A 24,719-nucleotide genomic window follows, 5' to 3' on the forward strand; every position below is an offset into this window, starting at 1 on the left:
TGAAATTGAGAAATGGAACATTGCCTGCCATATCAGTAAACAAAGGATGCACAGTCATCAGTGATTGTAGCCACTGCCGATGGTGAGCTGGTGAGCCCTGAGGGAACTCAAGAAGGAAAAGAATACCTGCCATCTAGCAGCCATCAGACTGCAGCCACTCCCCCTCGGTGAGCCCCGAGGAAACTCAGGATATGAAAACACAGGATACTGGCCCCAGATAGGTGAGGTGCATATCAAAGGAATAATTTCAGTAAGCCCAGACTCTTCCATCTTCCCATATATAGAAAAGTACTAAATTCCTCGAGAGGTCTGCTTTTCTTTAATTAACAATAATATTTTGACGTTCAGACTACCTACCCTTTGTTGCAAAATTCCTATATATCCTAGCTCCCCACCGTTGCCTCCTTGAAGCAGTTCTCAGGGCTACTTGAGATGCTGCCTCCCCGGCTTGAAGTCCTAAAAATTCCCACCGAATAAAACATAACTCTCAGTTTTTAGGTTGCGCAGTTTTTTTCAGTCGACAAAATGAGGATGATAGCAGCTCTCCACTTGAGTTGTGAGGATGCTTAAGTAGAGCTCAGGTTTGTAGAGTTTCTAGTACTGTGCCTGGAATTCATTTGGTTGCTTTCTCACCCCACATGCATACTGGTTGTGCCACTACTGTTCAAACGCTGGAGACACAAAGGCCCTGAGTTCCTGCCCTTGGGGAGCTCATGTTCTAGTCCAGAAAAGGTAGACAATAAACATGTAAACAAACAGGTGGGATAACTTCACACCATGGTACATGCTGTGCAAAAAATAACACAGGATGGCGTGATGAGACTGACTCTGAGGAGGTGACACTCGAGACCCAAATGACACTAGTGGAGATCTGGGGGAGGGAGATGTCCGGAGCAGAGGAGGCCCTCAACTGGTATGCAGCATTATCATTGTTGTTAATAATAGCTTGAGATGCTACAGCAACAGAGAGCACTAAATCATCGCCTACTGTTTGTGCAATGTCACTTCTCAAAGGTGTTTCCCCAGTTGAGCTGTTGCTCCTGGTCAATATATTTCCTTGGGTTTGACCACAGATGTCCCTAATGTCCCCGTGTCCCCAGTGTTTCACGGGAACTTTATATCCAGGAGATGACTGTTTCAACTGCCAATACTTGAAAACTCTTCTTCTTCCCCCAAATCATGTTCTTTTCAAAACTGTAGGTTGCAGTCTGCAGAAATGATGGTTAATGCCTGGGGTGCCCCTCCCCTGCTCACTCATTCATTCAGTAAATGACCAGTGGCCCCTACACTCTGCAGGGTGTGTGTCTTCCGAGCAAAGAGCTGAGCCTGCTGACCACAGTGAACCACTTGAGGTGGACCGAAGGATTAAAATAGACTCCTTAACAGGGAATTCATCTACCAGAACCTATTATAACAAGGGTCTAGTGCTGTTTCCACAACTTGGGGTACCACCTCCCTAGGATTCTGGGAGAAACACAGTGTGCCTTTGGTGGGGGCCCAGTTGGATCCAGGGCCTTTAGTTGTGTCCCTGGTAGGATGCTCCCGGGAATGGCGATTAGAGACTGTGAAGACAGACCGCAATTCCAACTCAACACAAGTCTCAGCTGAGTCTGTGGCCAGGCTGGGGAGGTGCTGGTGTTAGATTGCTTCATGTCTCAAACTCCCAGCCTCTGAGCCCTCGGCCCCCTACTCCATGGTCTTTTCTATCTCCCCTATGATGGCCCAACATCAGCGCAGTTCTCTCTCCTGATTGAAAACTGTCTCCAGGAACCTTCATTCACAATAAGGTACAAATGATGGCTGGAACCTTTCGACAGGAATTCGAGCAGCACCTAACGGTTCGTGATGACCAATTGGTTTGCCTATATTGTTTCCTCAATGGAAGCGTTACCTGCACTGAGGGTGGGGCCCACGGAGGTTGCCATGGAGTCTGGGAAGATGCTGGCCCACTTCTCCATTTGTCCAGCGACTCTGAGAAGACAGCCCCTCTGAGCCAGGGGTCTCCTCTGCTGGAGCCAGCAATGTTGGGGGCTAGAAAGGTGACCAGGAGTCTCCCTGAGGGTGAAGGGGACAAAGAAGAGTAGAGACAGAGGGTGGAAGAGGAGGAAAGGAGAAAAGGGGAGAGGGAAGCAAGGAGGTGGGAGAAGGAGGCAGGATTCAGCTCAAAACGACCCAATCAGAGGCCCCCGAGTGACGGCTGATTTTATGCATCCATTTGACTGGGTCATAGGGTGCCCGGTTACTTGGTTAAACATCCTTTCTGGGTGTGTCTGTGAGGGTGTTTCTGGATGAGATTAGGATTTGAATCTGTAGACTGAGTAAAGCAGATCCCCCTCCCCAAAGTGGGTGGGCAGCACCGAATCCATCGAGGGCCTGAATAGAACAAAAAGGCAGAGAAAGGAGGAATTTCTCTCTCTCTCTCTCCATCTCCCTCTCCATCTCTCCCTCCCTCCTTCCCTCCCCTCCTCTCCCTCCCTCTCCCTCCCCCTTCCCTCCCCCTCTGCCTGACTACTTGAGCTGAGTTTTCTCCTGCCCTCAAACTAGAACTTAACCATTGCCTCTCCTGGCTATCAGGCCTCTGGACTCAGACCAGAACTGCACCACCAGCATTCCTTGGGTCTCCAGCTGGCTGGCTGCAGACTGTGGGACTTCTCAGTTCCCATAACTGCCTGAGCCAATTCCTTATAATCCAGATAGATGGATAGATAGACAGAGCTCCTATTGGTTCTGTTTCTCTAGAGAGCCCTGGCTAATACACCCATCCATCCACTCTTGACTGGCTCTACCCAGTTACTCTCTGTCACAAGGCCTCATTTATTTCCTTCATGGCGCTTATCACTACCTGCAATTATAGTTTTGTTTACTTGTTTGTTTTATATTCTACCCATAAGATTATTGAGGCCCAAGCGAGCCGGGGGCCCACCTTCCTTCTGGAAGGTGTACCCACAATTCCTGGACCAGGGCACTTAGCAAGCACTCAGTAATTCTTTGTGGAGGCAAAGATGCAAGAGAGCAATGAGGAAGAAACATAAGGAATATATTATGGGAGACAATGGAGAGATGCTTCCCCAAATATCCCAGGAGCTTCTCACCAGCCCCTCGTCTAAGTGTCAGTCCCCAGCAAGGTCCGACGCTGCTGATACCCATCATCTTGCATCAACCTGCTGGGTGCATGGCATTGTTTCATACTGTCTCTGAATCAAAGTGCTGCAGTCCACATCCTGGAAAACACTGCCTGTCACAGCCTATGCTCCAAAGAATGTCACACACACCCTAAGGCCACTGATGGAGGTTTTTCAGAATCCAAGTCCCAGTTTTTTTGTTTTTTTTTTTAACATTTTATTGGTCCGATATAACCTGCTTTTTGGAATCCTGGCCTCCAGGAAAGTTTATCACAAGTTCCGGAGATGACAAGTCTGGAACAGTGCCAGCACAGAGAATGAACAGGCGTTATTCAGTTGAGGGGGGAGTCAAGGCTGAAGGAGGTGGCGGGGCAAGATGGAAGCAACTTGGCTGTACTTCAGAGGGAAGAGTGACTCTGAGCAGAGGCCATCACGATTGTACAAAAACGACTGTTCTTCCTTTACCAGTTGCTACCTCTTAGGATGAGGATCAGGGTTGGAGTTCTGTCAACAAATGTTTTTCTGACCTGCTCACCAAAATATAACAACAAACACCCTTTGGCCGGGTCTTAGCTTTTTCCTCGGTGCCATTTTAGCCAGATGTGGGGTTGTTCTCTGCATAACACCCTAAGGTGGCCAAAGTCTATTCCAGAAGGGGCAGAAGTCCTGCTCCCATGGAGACGGACCTGAACTCCAATCCCCACCATCTAGGTTGCTGCCTCTCAGGAGGAAGGAGAAGCTGCCTGGTCCTGCGGTCCAGGTCAGAGGAATGGACGGCACAAAGTCATCTCTGCAGGTGAGAGCTGCCAGTCTTCACATCCCCTGCGCTGTTTTCAGCTGTCGGCTCTGAAACCTGACTCGGTCATCTTCTCCCCACATGCACCTCAAGCCGAGAGGCAGGCTCTCCTCTGGGAATCCTTCCTGGGCTCCTTCGCTCTGCAGATTCTAAACTCTGAGATCAGAGGTCTCAGCGGGTGCGCCCAGGGGGCAAGGCTCAGAGCAGGCACTGCTCCGGTCACTGATGGTCAATTCTTCTCCGTTTTCAGCATTTCCCTCGGAGGAGAGCCACCGGCTGGGGTTCTGGAGAGCGAGGAAGGGGTGCGGGTGGTCAGTCGTCCTCATCCTCGTCTTCGTCCTCAGTGTCTTTGTTGGGGGCGCACCTCTGGAAGCACTGCACCACGGTGGCCAGAAAGAAGCTGGAGATGATGGCGACGATGGACACAGCCACGCCAGAGAAGATGATGACGAACAGGTCTGTGAGCGAGAGGCTGAACTTGCACTCGCTGAAGCTGGCCTCGGACAGCTCGTGCAGGAATATCCTCCTGTTCTCCACGGGCAGGGAGCACTGGATTTCGTCGAGGCCTGAAAGGCAGGCAGAATGAGAGAGCGGTTTAGGCTGCAGCCCAGGATTGCCTACAAGTTAGCAAGGGGAGTGCTTACCAGGTGCAAAGCAGGCGCGTGCCCCCAAACACAAAAGGGGGAAAAAGTTGACTTGAATGCAATTTAAACGTTTTCAAAAAGCCTCAGGGTAGAGCCTCCCTGGTGGCGCAGGGGTTGAGAATCTGCCTGCCAGTGCAGGGGACACGGGTTCGAGCCCTGGTCTGGCAAGATCCCACATGCCGCGGAGTAACTAGGCCCGTGAGCCACAACTACTGAGCCTGTGCGTCTGGAGCCTGTGCTCCGCAACAAGAGAGGCTGTGATGGTGGGAGGCCTGCGCACCGCGATGAGGAGTGGCCCCCACTTGCCGCAACTAGAGAAAGCCCTCGCACAGAAACGGACACCCAACACAGCCATTAAAAAAAAAAAAAAAAAAGCCTCAGGGTAATCACATGGAAGAAACCAGAATGTGCTGGTCTCCCTTACTTTAAGGCGTGGCACTCTTGATTTTGAATCACTCAAGGTGGTGATGGAAGGCAGCCTAATCTTTTAAGGGTTTAGAAGCTCTGTAGACCGTAATCCAGATCTGGTAATACCCAGCGCCCTCGGGGCAGAGGGCGGGGCAAGGCTGTGGGATGCGGAGGGGGCAGTGCCAACCAATGGCAGTACCCTCCAGTTTGTAAGGCAGCTTTCCAAGAAGAATGCCAGCCTCCTTTCCACTGCCACCCAGGAGAAACTGAACAGAGGATCAGTGTAGCGCTGTAGAAACTCCACTCACTACCCTAGAAGGGTTTTCCCTTGGCAGGAGTGGGGAAAATAAATATGTAGTTATGATGCTTGCATGAGCTCCTCTGTGCTTCAGAGTCACCTGAAGACTATACTGAAATCCAGATTCCCGGGCTCCACCCCCTGGAGAATCCAATTCAGCAGGCTGCACTGGGACCCCAGCCTCTGCATTTTTAAAAACCAGGTGATTCTGATGCTGCTGGCCCACGAGGCACACGTGAGAAACATTATCTTCTAGCTGGTGAGAGAGACTGTGAGGGGTTTGAGGGAGAGTTCCTGGGACACCCACCCCACTACAACCAGAAGAGCCCTTGTAAACTCTGTTTTATATATTGGGGTTCCCTTTAAGATCTCACTTGAAAAGTGTTTGGCTAATTTAAAAAGAAGTTTCAAATCCACAGGTCAAAAAAAATGTTACATCTGGGTATGTGCTGAGACAGTGCTTCATAGCAACAGCAATAAATGCAATCTAGAGCTTACCATGGGCCAGGCACTGTTCTAAGCACTTCACACATGATAAATTGTTTAATCTTCACAACTCCGTGAGATAGGTCCTGCCATCATCCCCATTTTACAGATGAGGAAACAGGCTCAGAGAGGTAAAGTAACTTGTCCAAAGCGGCACAGCTAGTAAGTGGCCTAGTTTGGACTCTGACTCAAACAATTTGCCTCCAGAGACCTGGCCTGCAGCCACTGTGCCTTCAAACGGAACAGAAAGCAGGTGTGGGGCTGGAGAGGAAAGCCAGGAAGAGAGGGGCCAGGGGCACAGGAAGCCAACGCCATCTTCCCGTGGCTGCCACCAAGAGGAGTGGTGGTGACAGCAGTTGTCGGTCACCTGGGGGTGAGGGACATGTTCCTCATGTAATGGATTTATGGCATTTTAGAGATACCGCTGTATGACTGCTCCTTTATCAGTTAGCTGTTCCTCTCGGGGTACCCCATCTGCCATCAAGTGAAATGGGAGGGCAGCTACGAGAATTGCAGGCTGGTGAATTTTACCCCTTCTACTTACTCGTAGGAGCCTAAAGCTGAAGCTTGCCTGGGACAAAGGACCATCTGTAGATAGGGGGTCAGCTAAGGTCTAAAGGATGAGATGGAAGCAGTTATGGAAGAACAGTCCAGGTAGAGAAGAAGGAAGCTGGCAAAGAACTCGGAGTTCGGGGAACCGTGCAGCTGAAGCATCAGAGTGAACCAAGGGGAATTCAGCATGAGCTGGGGTGGGAGAGATGGGCATGTGCTGAGATGAAGTCCCTGAGAACCAGGGTCTTCAAATAAATACTATGAAGAAAGGCGGCCCACCTCCACCCCCAATCCTGTTATGGACTGGATTGTATCTCCCGCCACCCCAAATTCATATGTTGAAGCCCTAACCTCCAATGTGACTATATTTGGACATAGGGTCTCTAGGGAGGTAATTAAGGTTAAATGGGGTCATAAGGGTGGGGCCCTGATCAATAGGACTGGTGTCTTTATAAGAAGAGGAAGAGATAACAGAGAGCTCTCTCTTTCCCTCTGTGTGTGCACAGAGGAAAGGCCATGTGAAGACACAGCAAGAAGGTGGCCATCTGCAAGCCAGGAAAAAAGGCCTCAGCAGAAACCAAGCCTGCACACACCTTGATCTTGGATTTCTAGCCTCTGGAACTGTGATAAACTAAATTTCTGTTGTTTAAGCCACCCAATCTGTGGTGTTTTGTTATGGCAACCCTAGTAGACTAACAACAATCCTCACTGGACAAGAAAAAAAGATACAGACTTGTGTTCGTATTAAGCTCTAAAGACTGTTCATTATCAAGCATAATCTGCACATCCTGATGCATATACAATATGAACTACATACAAAGTCAAGTTACTGTCATAATTTCACAAACTTCGAATATAAGACAATGCATGATATTAAAATGCATAAAAAGGTCAGACCTGTTTTTGATCTGGAAGAGGAGAGAAAAATAAAGTAATAGTACCTAACATTCATATTGCACTTACTACATGCAAACACTGTTCTAAGTTCTATATGCATATTAACTCTTAATTCTCACAACAACTATTATTACACCCATTTTATGAATGAGAAAACTGAAGCACAGAGAATTTACACACCTTGCCTTCAGCAACACAGCTTCACAGGGATGTGAAGACACCGTTTTGACATTAAGCTCACCTGCCTGCAATTTGTTTATCTTTGGCGTCCTTTCAGTTCTCAGGAAACCTTCAATTATTCTCTTTTTCAGTGCTTCCTGGTTTCAGAAAGCTGCCTTCAACCCATATCCAGCATAATCTGAAAGTCAGAATGATCCTCACACCTCACTAATTAGCTGGTTTCTGTTCTGCAAAGAGCAGCCCTGCTAATTGCACAGCAATCCTGCCACCACCCTTTGGGTCTTTATTGCGTATCTTTCCTTCTAGCTCAGAAACAGAAGGTGGAGGAAGAATGACTGAGCTTCCTCCTTCCTTCTGTCCTGACCCATCTTTTATGCAGTCTATAGCCAACCCACTGATGCTCTTCTCCCCATGGGAACCGTTGCTCAGCAACCATACGCACGCACGTTCCCTCCTCTCCCTGAATGGATGCCTACCTTAGATATCCAAGGAATTAGCTGGACCAAAGCTCTGCAGGTTTCTCCAGTTTACACTTGACTACGTTTCTGACTATTTCTTTTCTTAAGCCAAACTTTTGTTTACTTCTGAGCATTTTAAATGCATTTGAACAGAACAGGAGAGCTTTATGACAGAGTTATTGTGGGGTTCCCTTGCAGACATTATTTTCTTCAATGGAAAAGCAGGAAAATCAATTGACCTGCCTCTTCTTAACATCCACCCCACCCCTCCCCGCCAGCCAAAGATGTTACAAAAATAAAAAAGATGGACACCATTGGACTACATGAAGCTCAGGCAGTTTCTAAAACGAAGATAGTATTTGTCATTTTCAAACCCGTAACAGGTCATTATTACCGAGAGAAAAGGTCTAGAAGTCCTTTTTTCAATGAGCTGTATTAACTGGCAAACACCACCCCGACAAAACAACAGAAGCCCACAGAGCCTGCCATTTAAATCCAACCTTTGCTGGCCACGACTCCTCAAGTCGATTCTGATTTCTATGGTGTTCTTTGTGCCTTGAGATTACGCCTGGCATTTTTACAAAGTGACACTTTTAAAAACTGTCATGTCACATTTCTCTGTGGCTAGAGGAAACAGGCTTGCTTGGAAAACACCGCACACAAGCCCACCAGGAGTGGGAGGCTCTGGACCCACGCTCAATGAAGCCATCACAAGATACACTGACTTAATGGGTTTTCGTAGCTCACAAAGGGCAGAGAAATGACAGTCAGCAGGACCCAGCAGAGTGGGGCAGGGCACCGCTGCCGGCTGCTCTAAGGACACAGTCAAGGCCGACTGCAGAACTCAGGAGTTGGAGTGATCTGACTTTGGGGTCCCCTCTTCTCTCCTGCAGGAGCTACTCTAGACCAGGGTTTCTCAACCTCGGCACTACCAACGTTCGGGCCTGGATAATTCTTTGAGGTAGGAGGCTGTCCCATATACTGCAGGATGTTTATCATATCCCTGTCCTCTACCCACTAGATGCCACTAGCATCCCCACCCAGTGTGACCATCCATAATGTCTCCAGACGGCGCCACACGTCCCCAGGAGGAGGTCGGGGAAGGAGACAGAAGTCCCTGGTTGAGAACCGCTGCTTTAGACTGAAACGCTCAGCTAAGTAGGTAAGCTTCTAAGGCAGGGCTGCTCTTGGCTACTAGGCCGACATTTAGTTGTTAAATGGCTTTTTAATTCATGCATTAAACAAATTGGGTAAGGCTTAATGCTAGATACCTAAAAAAGAAAAGAAAGGCGAGAGAGAAAGAAAGGACAAAAGAAAGAGGGCAGGAAGCGGGCGGTGGGGGGGGGGAGGTGTAGAGGGAGGGAGGGAAAGAGGGAGGAGAAAAAAAGAGGAAGACGCAGTCCTGGCCTCAAGGAACTTAGGTCTAATAGGGGCAGCAGGACACAAGCATAAATAGTGATATTTTAGGAGAGCGAGTGAGAAGTCGCACAAGAGGTCCAGTGAAAGCCAGAGAGAAGTTGCGAGGAGAGTGCGGGGTAGGGGTCTCTGGGGGGAGGCCCAGAGGGACAGAGGGAGGATGGGTGGTCATGAGCACGTGGAGGGGAGGAGGGGAGTCCATGTGATGCCCCTACTTGATCTGGAATGTTCTCCCTCCTTTTCTGAGCCCACCTCCCCAGCTGTCTGAGTTAAGAATAGTGAACAAGAGCCAGTATTTATGGGGCACTTCATGTGTGCCAGGCCCTGCTCTTAGGGCTTTATACACATTAGCTCACTGAATCCTCAGGCCAACCCAAAGAGGAGCCTCTAGTCATCCCCACTTTACAGATGTTCAAACTGAGACACAGAGAAGTCAAGTGACTTGCCCAAGGCCACACCGCCAGGAAACAGACAGAGCCTAGACTGACACCAGCCACTATGCAGTCCCACCACTTTCCCGGGCAGGGAGACCTAAGGCTGCACCAGCCCCACCCAGTGCCTCAGAACAAGTTCCCTCCTCCAGGCAGCGTCTTTGTTTTTTTAATTTTTTTTATGGTGTAAAGCATTTCTTTCTTTTTTTTTTTTAACATCTTTATTGGAGTATAATTGCTTTACAATGGTGTGTCAGTTTCTGCTTTATAACAAAGTGAATCAGTTATACATATACATATGTTCCCATATCTCTTCCCTCTTGCATCTCCCTCCCTCCCACCCTCCCCATCCCACTCCTCTAGGTGGTCACAAAGCACAGAGCTGATCTCCCTGTGCTATGCGGCTGCTTCCCACTAGCTATCGGTTTTACATTTGGTAGTGTATATATGTTCATGCCACTCTCTCACTTTCTCCCAGCTTACCCTTTCCCCTCCCTGTGTCCTCAAGTCCATTCTCTAGTAGGTCTGCGTCTTTATTCCCATCCTGCCCCTAGGTTCTTCAGAACCTTTTTTTTTTTTTTTTTTTTAGATTCCATATATATGTGTTAGCATACGGTATTTGTTTTTCTCTTTCTGACTTACTTCACTCTGTATGACACACTCTAGGTCCATCCACCTCACTACAAATAACTCAATTTCATTTCTTTTTATGGCTGAGTAATATTCCATTGTATATATGTGCCACATCTTCTTTATCCATTCATCTGTTGATGGACACTTAGGTTGCTTCCATGTCCTGGCTATTGTAAATAGAGCTGCAATGAACATCGTGCATGACTCTTTTTGAATTATGGTTTTCTCAGGGTATATGCTCAGTAGTGGGATTGCTGGGTTGTATGGTAGTTCTATTTTTAGTTTTTTAAGGAACCTCCATACTGTTCTCCATAGTGGCTGTATCAGTTTACATTCCCACCAACAGTGCAGGGGGTTCCCTTTTCTCCACACCCTCTCCAGCATTTATTGTTTGTAGATTTTTTGATGATGGCCATTCTGATGGGTGTGAGGTGATACCTCATTGTAGTTTTGACTTGAATTTCTCTAATGATTAGTGATGTTGAGCATCCTTTCATGTGTTTGTAGGCAATCTGTATATCTTCTTTGGAGAAATGCCTATTTAGGTCTTCTGCCCATTTTTGGATTGGGTTGTTTGTTTTTCTGATATTGAGCTGCATGGGCTTCTTGTAAATTTTGGAGATTAATCCTTTGTCAGTTGCTTCATTTGCAAATATTTTCTCCCATTCTGAGGGTTGTCTTTTCATCTTGTTTATGGTTTCCTTTGCTGTGCAAAAGCTTTTAAGTTTCATTATGTCCCATTTGTTTATTTTTGTTTTCATTTCCATTTCTCTAGGAGGTGGGTCAAAAAGGATCTCGCTGTGATTTATGTCATAGAGTGTTCTGCCTATGTTTTCCTCTAAGCGTTTTATAGTGTCTGGCCTTACATTTAGGTCTTTAATCCATTTGGAGTTTATTTTTGTGTATGGTGTTAGGGAGCGTTCTAATTTCATTCTTTTACATGTAGCTGTCCAGTTTTCCCAGCACCACTTATTGAAGAGGCCGTCTTTTCTCCATTGTAGATTCTTGCCTCCTTTATAAAAAATAAGGTGACCATATGTGCATGGGTTTACCTCTGAGCTTTCTATCCTATTCCATTGATCTATATTTCTGTTTTTGTGCCAGTACCATACTGTCTTGATTACTGTAGCTTTGTAGTATAGTCTGAAGTCCAGGAGCCTGATTCCTCCAGCTCCGTGTTTCTTTCTCAAGACTGCTTTGGCTATTTGGGATCTTTTGTGTTTCCATACAAATTGTGCAATTTTTTGTTCTAGTTCTGTGAAAAATGCCATTGGTAGTTTGATAGGGATTGCACTGAATCTGTAGATTGCTTTGGGTAGTATAGTCATTTTCACAATGTTGATTCTTCCAATCCAAGAACATGGTATGTCTCTCCATCTGTTTGTATCATCTTTAATTTCTTTCATCAGTGTCTTATAGTTTTCTGCATACAGGTTTTTGTCTCCTTAGGTAGGTTTATTCCTAGGTATTTTATTCTTTTTGTTGCAATGGTCTTTTAAAGATATGTTCTGGAACTCTCCAGCAACCCTTCTGGCCCCCAGGCCCTGACCTGGCATAGCCTGGAAAGGTCAAGGTGCTGGCATAGCCTCTCCCTGGTCAGGAGACGTGCTCCGTGGGTACTGTGAAGTGCAGATGTGGAGGGAAACCATCCTGTGAGTGTTCGAACAGACCCCCGGGGGGGGCCCTGGCTCTACCTCCTGATATCCTATGACCCTGGCCCAGGCCCTGTTTCCCCAAGCACTGCCTTGTGATGATGCTGTGAGCATGAAATGAGGGGTATCTGAGTATCTGAAAAGCTCTTACCAGGGTGCCTGGCCACCATTCAAGCTTGAAAAAGCCACTGTTAGTGTCATTCAGATTTTCAAGGTTTCAAATTGTGCCCAGGCCTGACTCTGGTATCTGATGAGAGTGTCTTTGTTAGTCAGGGTTCTCCAAAGAAACAGAACCAATAGGATGAGTATACACGGAGAGACTTATTATAAGGAATTGGCTCATGGAACTATGGAGCTGACAAGTCCCAAGATCTGCAGTTGGGAAGCTGGAGACCCAGGAAAGTTGGTGGTATAGTTACAGTCTGAATGCCCACTGGCTCAGGACCCAGGGAGGACCAGTGTTTCAGTTCTATCCGGAGGCAAGAAGGAACTGATGTCCCAGCCCTAGGCAATCATGCAGGAGGGGTTCCCCCCTACTCAAAGGAGGGTCAGCCTTTTTGCTCTAATCAGGCCTTTAACTGATTGGATGAAGCCCACCCACATTAGGAAGGGTCATCTGCTTTACTCAGTCTACTGATTCAAGTGTTAATTTCATCCCAAAACACCCTCACAGACACACCCAGAATAACGTCTGACCAAATATCAGGGCACCCACGACCCAGTCAAGTTGACACATAAAATCAACCACCACAGTGCTCTTTACACTTTCAGCAGCAGCAGGAGAGATGCTTCTCTAATTACATTAGGCTGAGGCAGAAATTTAAATGAAACTCTCCTTTCCTCTACTTGCTCAAGACATCTGAGATAGGGAGGTGGAACTCGTTAAGGATTTGCAATGTCAGAAAGATCTGCATGTCCAGAGTCATCCTGACTATAGAGCCGGTGGAGGCTCCTTCTGTGCTCCTCCTCCATCTCCTCCCTCCTCCTTCTCCCTTTCCTTTTCCTTCTCTTTCTTATTCTTTGTATTTTTAAAATTTTGGTAAACTATGCATAACATAATGGTTATCATTTTAACCATTTTTAAGTGTATAAATTCATTGGCGTTAAGTACATATACCATGATGTACAACCATCACCACTATTTATTTCCAAAACTTTGTCATCCCCCAAACTCTGTACCCATTAAACAGTAACTCCCCTTGCCTCATTCCCAGCCCCTGGCAACCACTCCCTACTTTCTGTCTCCATGAATTGCCTACTCATATAAGTGGAATCATACAATATTTGTCATTTTGTGACTGGCTTATTTCACCTAGCATAAGGTCTGTGAGGTCCAGCCATGTTGTAGCATGTATCAGAATTTCCTTCTTTTTTAAGGCTGAATAATATTCCATCGTATGGTGACACCACATTTTGTTTATCCATTCATCTACTGATGGGCACTTGGGTTGTCTCCACCTTTTGGCTATTGTAAATAATGCTGCTATAAACCTTGGCATACAATAGACTTGTTGAAGTCTCTGCTTTCAATTCTTTTAGGTACATAACTGAGAAGTGGAATTGCGGGATCATATTGTAATTCTACATTTAATTTTTTGACGAACCACCATAATGATTTCCGCTATGGTTACACAGTTTATACTCCCATAAACAGTGCACAAGGGGGGACTTCCCTGGTGGTGCAGCGGATGAGACTCCGCACTCCCAATGCAGGGGGCCCGGGTTCGATCCCTGGTCAGGGAACTAGATCCCACATGCATGCCACAACTAAGAGTTTGCCTGTCACAACTAAGGAGCCCATGTGCCACAACTAAGGAGCTGGCGAGCTGCATCTAAGGAGCCCACGAGCCGCAGTTAAGGATCCCACCTGCCGCAACTAAGGAGTCCATGCGCTGCAACTAAGGAGCTGGTGAGCATCAACTAAGGAGTCCTTGAACCACAACTAAGGAGCCTGCCTGCTGCAACTAAGGAGCCCATGTGCTGCAACTAAGGAGCCCTGGAGCTGCAACTAGGGAGCCCGCCTGCCACAACTAAGACCCAGCACAACCAAATAAATAAAAATAAATAAATAAATATTAAAAAAACACAAAGTGCACAAAGGTTCCAATTTCTCTATATCCTTGCCCACACGTATTATTTTACATTTTAAAAAATGGCCATCCTAATGGAAGTCAAGTAGTATTCATTTTTTTGGTGGTTTTGATTTGCATTTCTCTACTGACTGGTGATATCTAGCGTCCTTTCATGTGTTTATTGGCCTGCTCCTTCTTTTTAAATGAAGGCCATCGTCTCCTAAACAGCCTGCATGGGGCATTTCATCAAGGATTAGCAGCCATGTTGCAAAAGGTTGGTCCCAGGTAAGTCAAACCTGGGTAGAAAACAGGGCTGAGAAACCCTGGGGGAGACCCAGAGGCACACTGGGCAGATTTCTGAAAAGGAAGACTAGGCATATCTCCCAATCCAGTATCATTCACCTACTACTTCCTGAGCCTTCATCCATGCCCTAAGCTGGGAAGAATGTGTGTGCAGGGGGTGGGTAGCATTTATTGAGCACCTGTTATGTTCTGATGCGGTGCACACCCCTTAACACACATCATTTATAGTTGACCTCCATCTGGGAGGTGAGCAGCATTATCCTCAATTCATAGCTGAGGACGTGGGTCTCAGAAATCTTTGGCAATTCACGTACTGTTAAATAGGGAAGCCCGAATTCAAACTATCCTCTCAGTTTGTTTTACTCCAAAGCCTGTGTTTTTCCCGTCACTCTATGTTGTCTGTAATGCTGAAGAAAGTGACATCCTCAGCCTCAGGAAGCTTATAATCTGACAGAGGAGCCCAAACTAAAAGACATCAAGCAATGGGGAAGGAAGACAATATATGATTGAGAATCGACTTTGGGCTTTACAAATTCAGAGAATGAAGAGCCAGGGTGTGTGGAAGGTCTGGTAATACTCATCCCTATTTATGGAATGAACACATACCTTTGAGTTCAGGGGATTACTGGGGAGGAATGAGAAAGGTATTGCAGGCAAGAGGCCCGGGTAGAATCTGGAAGTGCGGGTGAGAATGACATTAGAGGCGCCCTCCTGGGCTAGAATAGCGCCCCCCCAAATACAATATCTTCCCAAATGGCTGCCACTGGCTGATGTCCAGTGGCCGCGTGTGGAGTTGATGGAGCATCTGAGGATCTGAGAATCTGGATTAAGAGATGAAAGGATGGCAACTCTGAGCCAGGCTCAGGCTGCAAAAGATTTTTTGTGTGTGTGTCAAAGCAACAATAGTGGTCTTTTATCTTAAGAATCTAAAAAAACATTCAAATCAGCAGATAAGGCAATGTTGTCACATGGAGACAACTGTCAGGCTGCCCTAATGAGACAGGACACATGCTGTGGGCCTGCTCACTCATTCATGTCACCTGCTGGCCCCTGTGCAGGCATGTGAGTTTGTAACCCCCTGGGGCAGTGGGTTTCTGCCTCTCCTGCATCCCGGAGGCAGCCAGGGATTGCAAGGCATGGGCATAGGTTTAGGGTAAGACCATCCGCCTGTGACTAAGATCTCTCGGAAGCCTAGAGTCTACAGCTATGATCCTCAGGCTTTTGACTTTTACATAATGGCAAAAATTGTTTTAAAAATAAGAAATAGAGGAGACTGACACAGGGCTGCAGCTGATAATTCTTCTCAGGACATTAAACACACACACGCCATCATCATTTTATAAAAGAGAGAACATTTGTACACCATTAAAGTTAAGAAAGGCAGGATAACAGCAAATCAGTTAATACATTGGCCTTAAAAAACACTCACCACAGTGCCCTCATTGCTCTCATTTTGCCTGGAAAAAAATGACCACTGATAAAGGGCCACATTTGGGAAGCATCATCATATTCCGTACTCTCTATCCCACCTGGAACAAGAGCCCGGGGACCGCTTCCTTATTCTTCAAGACCAGAGGTACAGCTGCAAACTACAGCTCCAGGCCCAAATCGCCCTTCCTTCCCTCTCCCATATGTATTTGTAAATAAAGTCTTATTGGAACACAGACAGACCCACTGGTTTACACATTATCTAAGGCTGCTTTCGAGCTACAATGGCAAGTTTGAGTAGTTGCAAGAGATTCTATGGCTCACGAGGCCTAAAATATTTACTATTCAGCCCTTAATAGAAAGTTTGCCAACTCCTGTTCAAAACTCAACCCAGGAAACGCCTCCTCTGGGAAGCCTGCCCTGAATGCTTCCTGTGTTCCCCCTTCCCCTGAATCAGACCCCTCCCTTCTTGGCCCCCCACACCTCCTCCAAAAAAGTCAACTCCTCCACGGGGGGGCCTGTGTCTCTCACGTCTGCAGACACAGCTGCCAGCTCAGGGCCTGGCACACAGCACACGAACATCAGGAAAACTGGGAAAATCTAAAACAACTCAGAAATATCTGGGTGAGAAGGATCCTGGTGCATGGTTCCCAGCCGGGGTCCTGCAGGTGGGCTGGGGTTCTGTAAGCAAGGACCAGTTGTCAAAAGGCCAATCAGTCACTTGTTTGTGAGAAGGCTGCAGGGGCTATTTACTCAAACATGCAATTTGGTAGAAAAAACTTTCAAACTCAGGGTCTGGAAACATTAATACAATACGTTCTTTAGTGGCAAAAATGTTGGGAGCTATCAATTTTTGTGATTTCTCTGTCTTCTTCAGTGAAGTGCATCCAAGACGCGGAGACCTCTTCCTATTTATTACACATGATTTCTGAAATAATACTAGTAATAGCTAGTGGGTTCAATAGATAACTCAGTTCCCGGCCTGAGTTTAGAACTGAATGATTGAGAGACATGGGACTCAGAGGAAATAGGTGAGAACGTCAGTTTTGTTACTGATAAAACTGCAGGAGCCTACGCTGTCTTCCTGTGTCTACCCTACTGGCGTCCCCAATTCTCCCTTCAGCAGCCAGAATGAGTCTTTTACAGAAAAACTTATATCCCATCATTCTCCTGCTCAACACCTCCCACCACCACTGCCACTAAGGCTCCTCATCTTTCCCAAAGTGAAATCCACGATCCTTACCACTGTTTCCGCAAACCCCTCACTCCACCTTGCCTGCCATTCCTCAGACACCCCATGCACAGGCCTACCTCAGGGCCTTTGCACCTGTTCCCTCTGCCTGGCTCACTCTATTTCCTTAAGGTCTCTGCTCAGATGTCACTTTATCAGAGATGATGTCACTTTATCAGAGATGCTCTCCCCAGCCCCACGATCACTCCCCATCCCCTGTACCTGGCTTTATTTTTCTCTATGGGACCACCTGACATGGTATATGTGTATCTATCTGTTTATTTCCTGCTTCCCTGCCCCTCTCCACTCAATTGTCAGCTCTGGGAGGTCGGGCTTTCAGTTTTGTTCCCTGCTGTATTCCCAGTACCTAGAACTTTCAAAAGTATTTTTGAATGATGTATGAATAAAGACAGAATTGGAGAGTGTGGCTTAGCTGCGTGGCCACAGAGGGGTTCCTAGACCACCTCCCCAAACAGACCGTCCATCCCACCTAATGGCTGATGGTGCTGGACAAGCACAGGTCCCTCCCTTGCAGGACAGAAGTCCTTTACCCTAAATTCATCGCCATATACCTTGCAGCTCGCTAGGAGGAGGAAGAAGCTGTATGTATTTCTCCCGTGCTTTTCCCTCTTGGGAGGTGGAAACATTCACCGCTCTTTGGACACAGGTGGAGCAGAACAAAGAATGCTGGATAGTCTTCTAAGCATTGCACTGTCTACACTCCTCTAATCCATAAAACAAGCTCTGTGGCTAGTACTATAGTGACCCCGGTCAGCAGACAAATAAACTGAATGCTACTTCTGTGACGTGCTTCCGGTTCTCCAGCTGAGAAATGATGGAGCCAGGATTCGGAGTCAGGCGGTCTGACTCCAGAGCCTATGCTGTTAGCCATTACCCTCCCCTATTGTCTTAAAAATGCTTGCACAAGTTATTGTGGGGATACTGAGACCCAGTGAGTCACAGACTTAAGCCAAAGCTGCACAGGAAACTTGTAAACTCAGTTTGGAACCCACGTCACCTCCAGGGGTGGCCCAAGCCCAGAGTACTCCGTGGGGAGAGGTCATTCTAAAGGGTCTGGGTGTTGTCGTATTTCCTAGGACGGCGGTAACAAATTATCACAAACCAGGTGGCTTAAGACAAATTCGTTCTCTCGTAGTTCCTGAGGCCGGAAGTCCAAAATTAAAGTGCCAGAGGGCCAGGCTCCCTCTGAGGGCTCTAGGGGAGAATCCTTTCTGGCCTCTTCCAGCTCCTGGTGGCTCGTGGCATTCCTTGGCTTGTGGCAGCATCACTCCAATCTCTGCCTCTGTCTTCATGTGGCTTTCTGCTCTGTATCTCTTTCATATCTCTCTCTTTCTCTTACAAGGACACCTGTCATTGGACTTAGGGCCCATCCTAAATCCAGGAAGATCTCACCTCGAGATCCTTAACTCAGTTATATGGACAAAGACTCTTTTTCCAAATAAGGTCACCTTCATAGGTTCCAGGCATTAGGGCTTGGACGTATCCCTTTGAAGGATGCAATTCAACCCGGTCCAGGTGTCTCACGTGTAACAGTCATTTGTCGTCCTTCTGCTTCTCACCTCCATCTCTCCTCATTTGGAGTCTGCTCCCAGATTTCATTTTGGGCAATCATCTCTCACCCCATGGGTACGTCTTAGTGCGACTTCCTTCAAATGCATGGCCCCTCACCAGCGTCTCTCTGTCCCAATACACTGAATCTTGAGTGGACTGACCAAAAAGTATGGCCAGAGCCCGTTCAATCCAGCAGCCCCACCCTGGAGAACTCCTCAACTGGTTTTTGCTTTCCAGACTCCCAGGGCTGCCTCATTCTTTTCTGAGCCTGCTTCCCCAGCTTTCTCTTCAGTCCTGTGAATTACTTGACATACCTGCAATGAGTCCTTTTCTTGCTTACATTAACCAGAGCTGGCTTCTGTTGTTTACAGTCAAGAGGCCCAATTAACCAATGGATTATATGAAAACAGAGTTCGAGGATGAGCCAGACACCTTTTCTGTCAGCCCCTGCTCCACAGTCACAAATCATCCCACTCTGCCCTGCTGTCCCACAAAACCACGTGTTTGGTGGTTCCAGGCTCTCGAGGAAGTGCGATTGATTCTGTGCAACCCGTCTCCCCTCCTAGGGAGACAACCCAGGCAACAGGCAAGACTGATGGGAAGCTGAGCTCCTACCTTCTGTCTTGTTAGGGGTCTTCCTCCAACACAGACTGACCTTCCACTAAAACCAAGTGGGCTCTGGCTCGTTTGGGTCCAGGCAGAACGTGGTTCGCCGCTCCTTTGCTTCAGAACTGCCTCTTTCTTCTCCACCAGGCACACTCCGAAGAGGTGGGCCATTCCTCGTGCAGGGTGGCTTGCCTCCCTGCCTGCTGCCGCCCTTCCTGGTCCTCTCCCCTTGACTGATGACTTCTCCCCAGCAGCTGACACCTGAGCCAGAGAGGGTGAATTGCTGCCACTCTCCCGAAATAGATGGTGACACAGCAGAAGGCAGACTAAGATTAATCTCTCGCCCGTGCCAACAAACAGGCCTGCAGCCAGAGGCTCTCTTGGGGCCTTTCCCCTGATCTGGCCTCTCGGGAACTGCCTAATGACAAGCTCTCCTAAGCGCTTTTTGTCATTAAAAATATATTTTTGCTTTCCTAATTCCACTTATTATGCAAAGCCTCTGTATACACTGAAACAATAGAAGTAAACAAAAAGAAGAGGGATAAAAGAACTCATAAATACATGTTTAACACACTGGCTTACACCTTGCTAGATTTTTCCTTCTGTGTGTGCATGTACATAAATCCCCAGAGTAGAAGTACACTCCGCCACTCTGGTGGATAACCATTCTGGGAGCATCTTTCATTCCACCAATATAATCATCAAACATCGTTTGTAATGACTACAGAGTATTTTATTGTGCAGATGAGCCATGATTTACTTGCCCAATCACAGAATGTTTCCAGTTTTTTTTCTTACTAGAAGCAAAGCTGCTATGAGTACCACGTACACACTTTAAATTATTTCCCCAAGACACATTCTGCCAAGTTGGAGGTTGTGTGAGAGTCCCTGAACTCACGCCAACAATGGATTTTGTCACTTTTTCATCTTTGCCAACCTGATAAGCCATAAAAGTGCACACTGGTGATTGAGTTTGCATTTCTCTGATTACCAGGAGAGCTGACCATTGTACAGTGTGCTCACCACCCACTTGGAGTTGTTTTTCTATAAAGTGCCCGTCCAAGACCTGTGCTAAGTCTTACCAAGGTATGAGAAGGCCCTGATGACAAGAGGCACTGGGGAGAGAGTCAGGCTGATCCCCTCCACCCAGCTCACTGCTGGAGCTACAACTCCCAGGGAAGGGGGTTCCCTGTCCCACACGCGGAGGAAGGACACTGTCCAGGACCGCTGCTGGCGGTCCCATGGCTCTTTTTTTTTTTTAATTTATTTTTTTTAATTTTTTAATTTTTTAATTTATTTATTTACTTTTGGCTGTGTTGGGTCTTGGTTTCTGTGCGAGGGCTTTCTCTAGTTGCGGCGAGCGGGGGCCACTCTTCATCGCGGTGCGCGGGCCTCTCACTATCACGGCCTCTCTTGTTGCAGAGCACAGGCTCCAGACGCACAGGCTCAGTAGTTGTGGCTCACGGGCCTAGTTGCTCCGCGGCATGTGGGATCTTCCCAGACCAGGGCTCGAACCCATGTCCCCTGCATTGGCAGGCAGATTCTCAACCACTGCGCCACCAGGGAAGCCCGGTCCCATTGCTGTTGGCCGGAGTTCTCCACTGGCTCTTCCACCCTCCTCTTCTGTTCATTGGAGTAAGAGGGCTCAGCCTGGGCTGGTGAAACACCCAACCAGGCCCTCCCTGCCAGCCTTCCGGAACCCAAACCCAAAGGACCGGGAAAAAGCAGCAGCTTTGGTTCTTTCACATGCACAGCCAGACTTTCAGCCTCCTGATTTCACAGCATCATACAAAGTTAGACTTGAAGGTGCCTTGGACAGCTAATACCCCTCCCCAACCTCTCTCCTTTACAGATGAGAGGCCCAGAGAAGTTAGGCAACTTGTCTAAGGTCACATGGAGTCTGGACAGAACCCAGGTCTCCTGACTCCCCGTTCAGTACTCTTCTGAGGCATCAGGTTCTTAGTTCACTACAAGCACCTGGAGTTGCACGTGCTGTGGCCCTTGCTGCAGCCACTTCGTGTGACACAGGAGGACTGCACGAGGGGGCATCGCAGGTGGCAGGCAGGGCTTGCTCATGCTTCTGGGGAGCAGGATGGCGGGGAACACCAGCTCTCATTTTTTATAGCGCTGACCTTTGCTCCCTACCACCACTTTCATTAAGTATCACCACAGAGGGGAAAATTCCCAGTTCTCCTCACTGTATCAGCCGGCAGACACTTCATCTGATTAAGTAATCAGCTGATTTCTACTAGAGGAAGATGCATCTGCAGCATTGGGTCAAGGGCACCTGCTTGGTCCTGGCTCCGCAGAGCATGTCCTGTAGAAGGGGCAGCACGGAAGAGTGGACCCTGCACCAGGGTTGAGACTTGTGTCTGCTGTCCTCCACTCCAGCCTGACTCCCACCTCCCCACGTCCGCCATCTCCACACTGACGCCCACCTCCCCACGTCCGCCATCTCCACCCTGACGCCCACCTCCCCACGTCCGCCATCTCCACCCTGATGTCCACCTCCCCACGTCCGCCATCTCCACTTTGATGCCCGCCTCCACCATTTCTACCACCATCACCACCAGCGCTGCCACCTCCATCATCCATTACAGCCATCTGTTACAAGTTGGGCCCTGGGCTGAGGATACCAACCTGTGTCTAGTTATTGTAACTGATGAACTGGTTAGAACCTTCCGGCAAGGCCAGCATGAGGAAGTCTAAGGCTGACCCCGTGAGTCTGGTACCTCCCACTACTCATGGTGGTTGACGCTCCATGCTGCTCAGAGACACCCACTGGGCCTCCCTCCTTAGACCTGAGCCTCTGAGCACCCAGTGTCCCAAGTTACTCTGTCAGTGGGCTCACTGGCCAGCTGGACGAAGCCGTCCTGGGGGTGAGGAGGGGTGTGTGTGTTAAGCGGGCCCCTCAGATTTCACTGTGGAGATGACGTTCTATGGGGAAGTAATATTTATTGAAACTCTTATCGTTTGCCAGGAACTACGATAAGTACTTCACTATTACCGTGTCATTTACTCCTCTTTCTCCACAGCCCTTTTGAAGAGTGGTTCTCATCTGGGGGTGATTTTGCCCCTCAGTGGGCATTTGACGATGTCTGGAGATATTTTTGGTTCTCACACTAGGTGGGGTGCTATTGGCATCTAGTGGGTAGAAGAAGGGATGTTACTAAACACCCAACAGTGCCAGGATGACCCCCAAGGCAAAGAATTAGCCAGCCCATAATGCCAATAGTGCCAAGGCTGGGATGCCTGCTTTGGAGTATTTTTTTTGTAGTCCCATTTTTCTAATTTAAATTTTGTGGTAAAATATACATAACGTAAAATTTGCCATCTTAACCATTTTTAAGTGTGCAGTTCTGTGGCATAAAGTACATTCACACTGTTGTGCAACTATCACCACCATCCATCTCTAGAACTCTTTTCATTCTGCAAAACTAAATCCCTGTTCCCATTAAACACTAATCCTCCATTCTTCCCTCCTCCCAGACCCTGGCAACCACAGTTCTGTGTCTATGAATTTGCCTCTTCCAAGGCGCCTCAGATAAGTGGGATCATACAGTATTTGTCGTTTTATGACTGGCCCCTTTCACTTAGCATCATGTTCTCAGGTTCATCCATGTTGTAGTGTGTGTCAGAATTTCCTTCCTTTTAAGGCTAAATAATATTCTGTTGTATGGATGGACCACATTTTGTTTATCATTCATCCATCGATGGACACTTGTGTTGCTCTCACCTTTTGGCTATTGTGAATAATGCTGCTACGAACATGGGTGCAAATGTGGGGTAGGTTTTAGATGCAGAGACCGGGGCTCTAAGAAGCTGTGTGACTTACCTGAAGTCATACAACTCATCTGTGAGGGTCTGGACGTAAGGGCAGGCCTGGCTGTCACCACAGCCCATCCTCTCTCCACGACACCACGGTGTCCTCAGTCTTGACCAGGCTCACTCACATATGCGTCGTTGGTTGGACTTCACTTGCCTGCCTCTCTCCGGAGTGACCTGATAGCTGCCCCATCTGTGCTACTGTGACAACCACTCCAGGACGTCTTCCCACGAGCGCTGGCGCTTCCCTCTCAACCCATAAAGCTCTCTCTTTGCCCCGGATGGCTCCGAAACAATTTACCAACACAGAAATTCTGATTTTTCTGGGAAGTCAGGAACCAGGCTGGTTTTTTTTTTTTTTAGATTTATGCTTCCTCTGGCAGCGGGGACCAGGGGGAGCCCCAGGATCCCGGTGGCAGACACCTTCACCCTGCAATTTTCAGCAGGTCCTGGCACTGTGGCAACTGCTGTCACTGGGGCCAGAGTTGTGGGCTGTTGGGAAGTGACTTCAGGGTGCGGCATTTGGGGGCGTGGTCGTTAGAAACAACCTGTGCAGGTGGAGAGGATGCACCGTTATCTGACCCTCTCCTTTCACAGGTGGAGAAACCGGCCTGGGGAAGTGAAGGTACTTCCCCGTGGTGACAGAAAAATGCCCCCCAAATGACCACGTCCTAATCCCTGGAATCTGAGAAAATGTTACCTTTGAAGATATGATTAAGTTCAGGGTATGGATTGTACAGGTGGGTCCAATATAGTCACAAGGGTCCTTATAAGAGGGAGGAAGGTCAGAGTCAGAGAGGAGATGTGAGGATGGAAACAGAGATCAGAATAATTCGGGGCCACTTGCAGAGCCCACCAGCTGGCCGTTCCTCCTTATAGAGTGTCAGAATCAGTCTCCTTGTAGTTCGCAACCGTGGGTCCATCTTCGGAGGCCAAAACAAGTTTCTCACATTCAGTGACAGCTCTTCAGACAACAGGAGACAGGGCCTATGTCCTTCCACGTCTGTCCTTAGTTAAACATCCATTTTCCTATGGCAGTATGGTCTTATTCTCCAAATACAAAGAGTCTCTGGCAATTTCCAACAGACAGGAAGCCCAGGTAACTGCTTACAAGCTGCAATTTGATGAGGCCTGGGGGCTCTGACCTTCCCTCCAGGCCTCCCCGCATCTGAAATTCTACACAGACCGTGCCTCCACAGTGAGCAGAGGTCCCTTCCTTCTGCCTTTACTGTATTTATTCCTGGTTAACCCTCAAGTCACTAACACTTTGATGAGAATTAGTTTACCAAACTGTTTTCTCTAAGCGAGGCGGATGGTTCTGGAGGCCACCTCCTCTCTGCTCTTCTCCCCTTTACCTTGTGTTAGCACCCATCACTTAGTCATTCATTCAGTCAACAAATATATATTGACCACCTAATATAGGCCAGCTCTGGGGTAAAAACAGTGAAAAAATCATTTGTGACTACAATTTAGTGAGGCGAACCAGACAGACCACGAGTAAATCAGTAATATGCATTATGCAGCAGATGGTGACAGGCGTTATAGAGAAAGAGAAGCAAAGTGAGGAGGGAAGGAGAGCTGGAAGCGGCGGGTTGCAGGATTCAGTGGGGTTGGGAGGAAAGGCTTGGTGAGAAAATGGTATTTGAGCAAGCGGCTAAAAGGAATGAGGGAGAAAGTCATGTGGACATCAGGAAAGGGTGCTCCAGGTG

General features: G+C 47.8%; 1 protein-coding gene across 1 annotated transcript in view; it reads right to left on the minus strand.

Annotated features, from left to right (window-relative positions):
* Positions 1 to 3,034: 3,034 nt before the first annotated feature.
* LRRC38 (leucine rich repeat containing 38) overlaps positions 3,035 to 24,719 on the minus strand; it is a 34,029-nt gene continuing 12,344 nt past the window's right edge. Inside the window, exon 2 of the mRNA XM_057554845.1 lies at positions 3,035 to 4,484. Within this exon, the coding sequence (XP_057410828.1) occupies positions 4,231 to 4,484 (254 nt within the window). The 3' untranslated portion in view covers positions 3,035 to 4,230. The remainder of the gene's footprint in view (positions 4,485 to 24,719) is intronic.

Source organism: Balaenoptera acutorostrata, chromosome 1, assembly GCF_949987535.1.
Source record: "Balaenoptera acutorostrata chromosome 1, mBalAcu1.1, whole genome shotgun sequence".
Lineage (NCBI taxonomy): Eukaryota > Metazoa > Chordata > Mammalia > Artiodactyla > Balaenopteridae > Balaenoptera > Balaenoptera acutorostrata.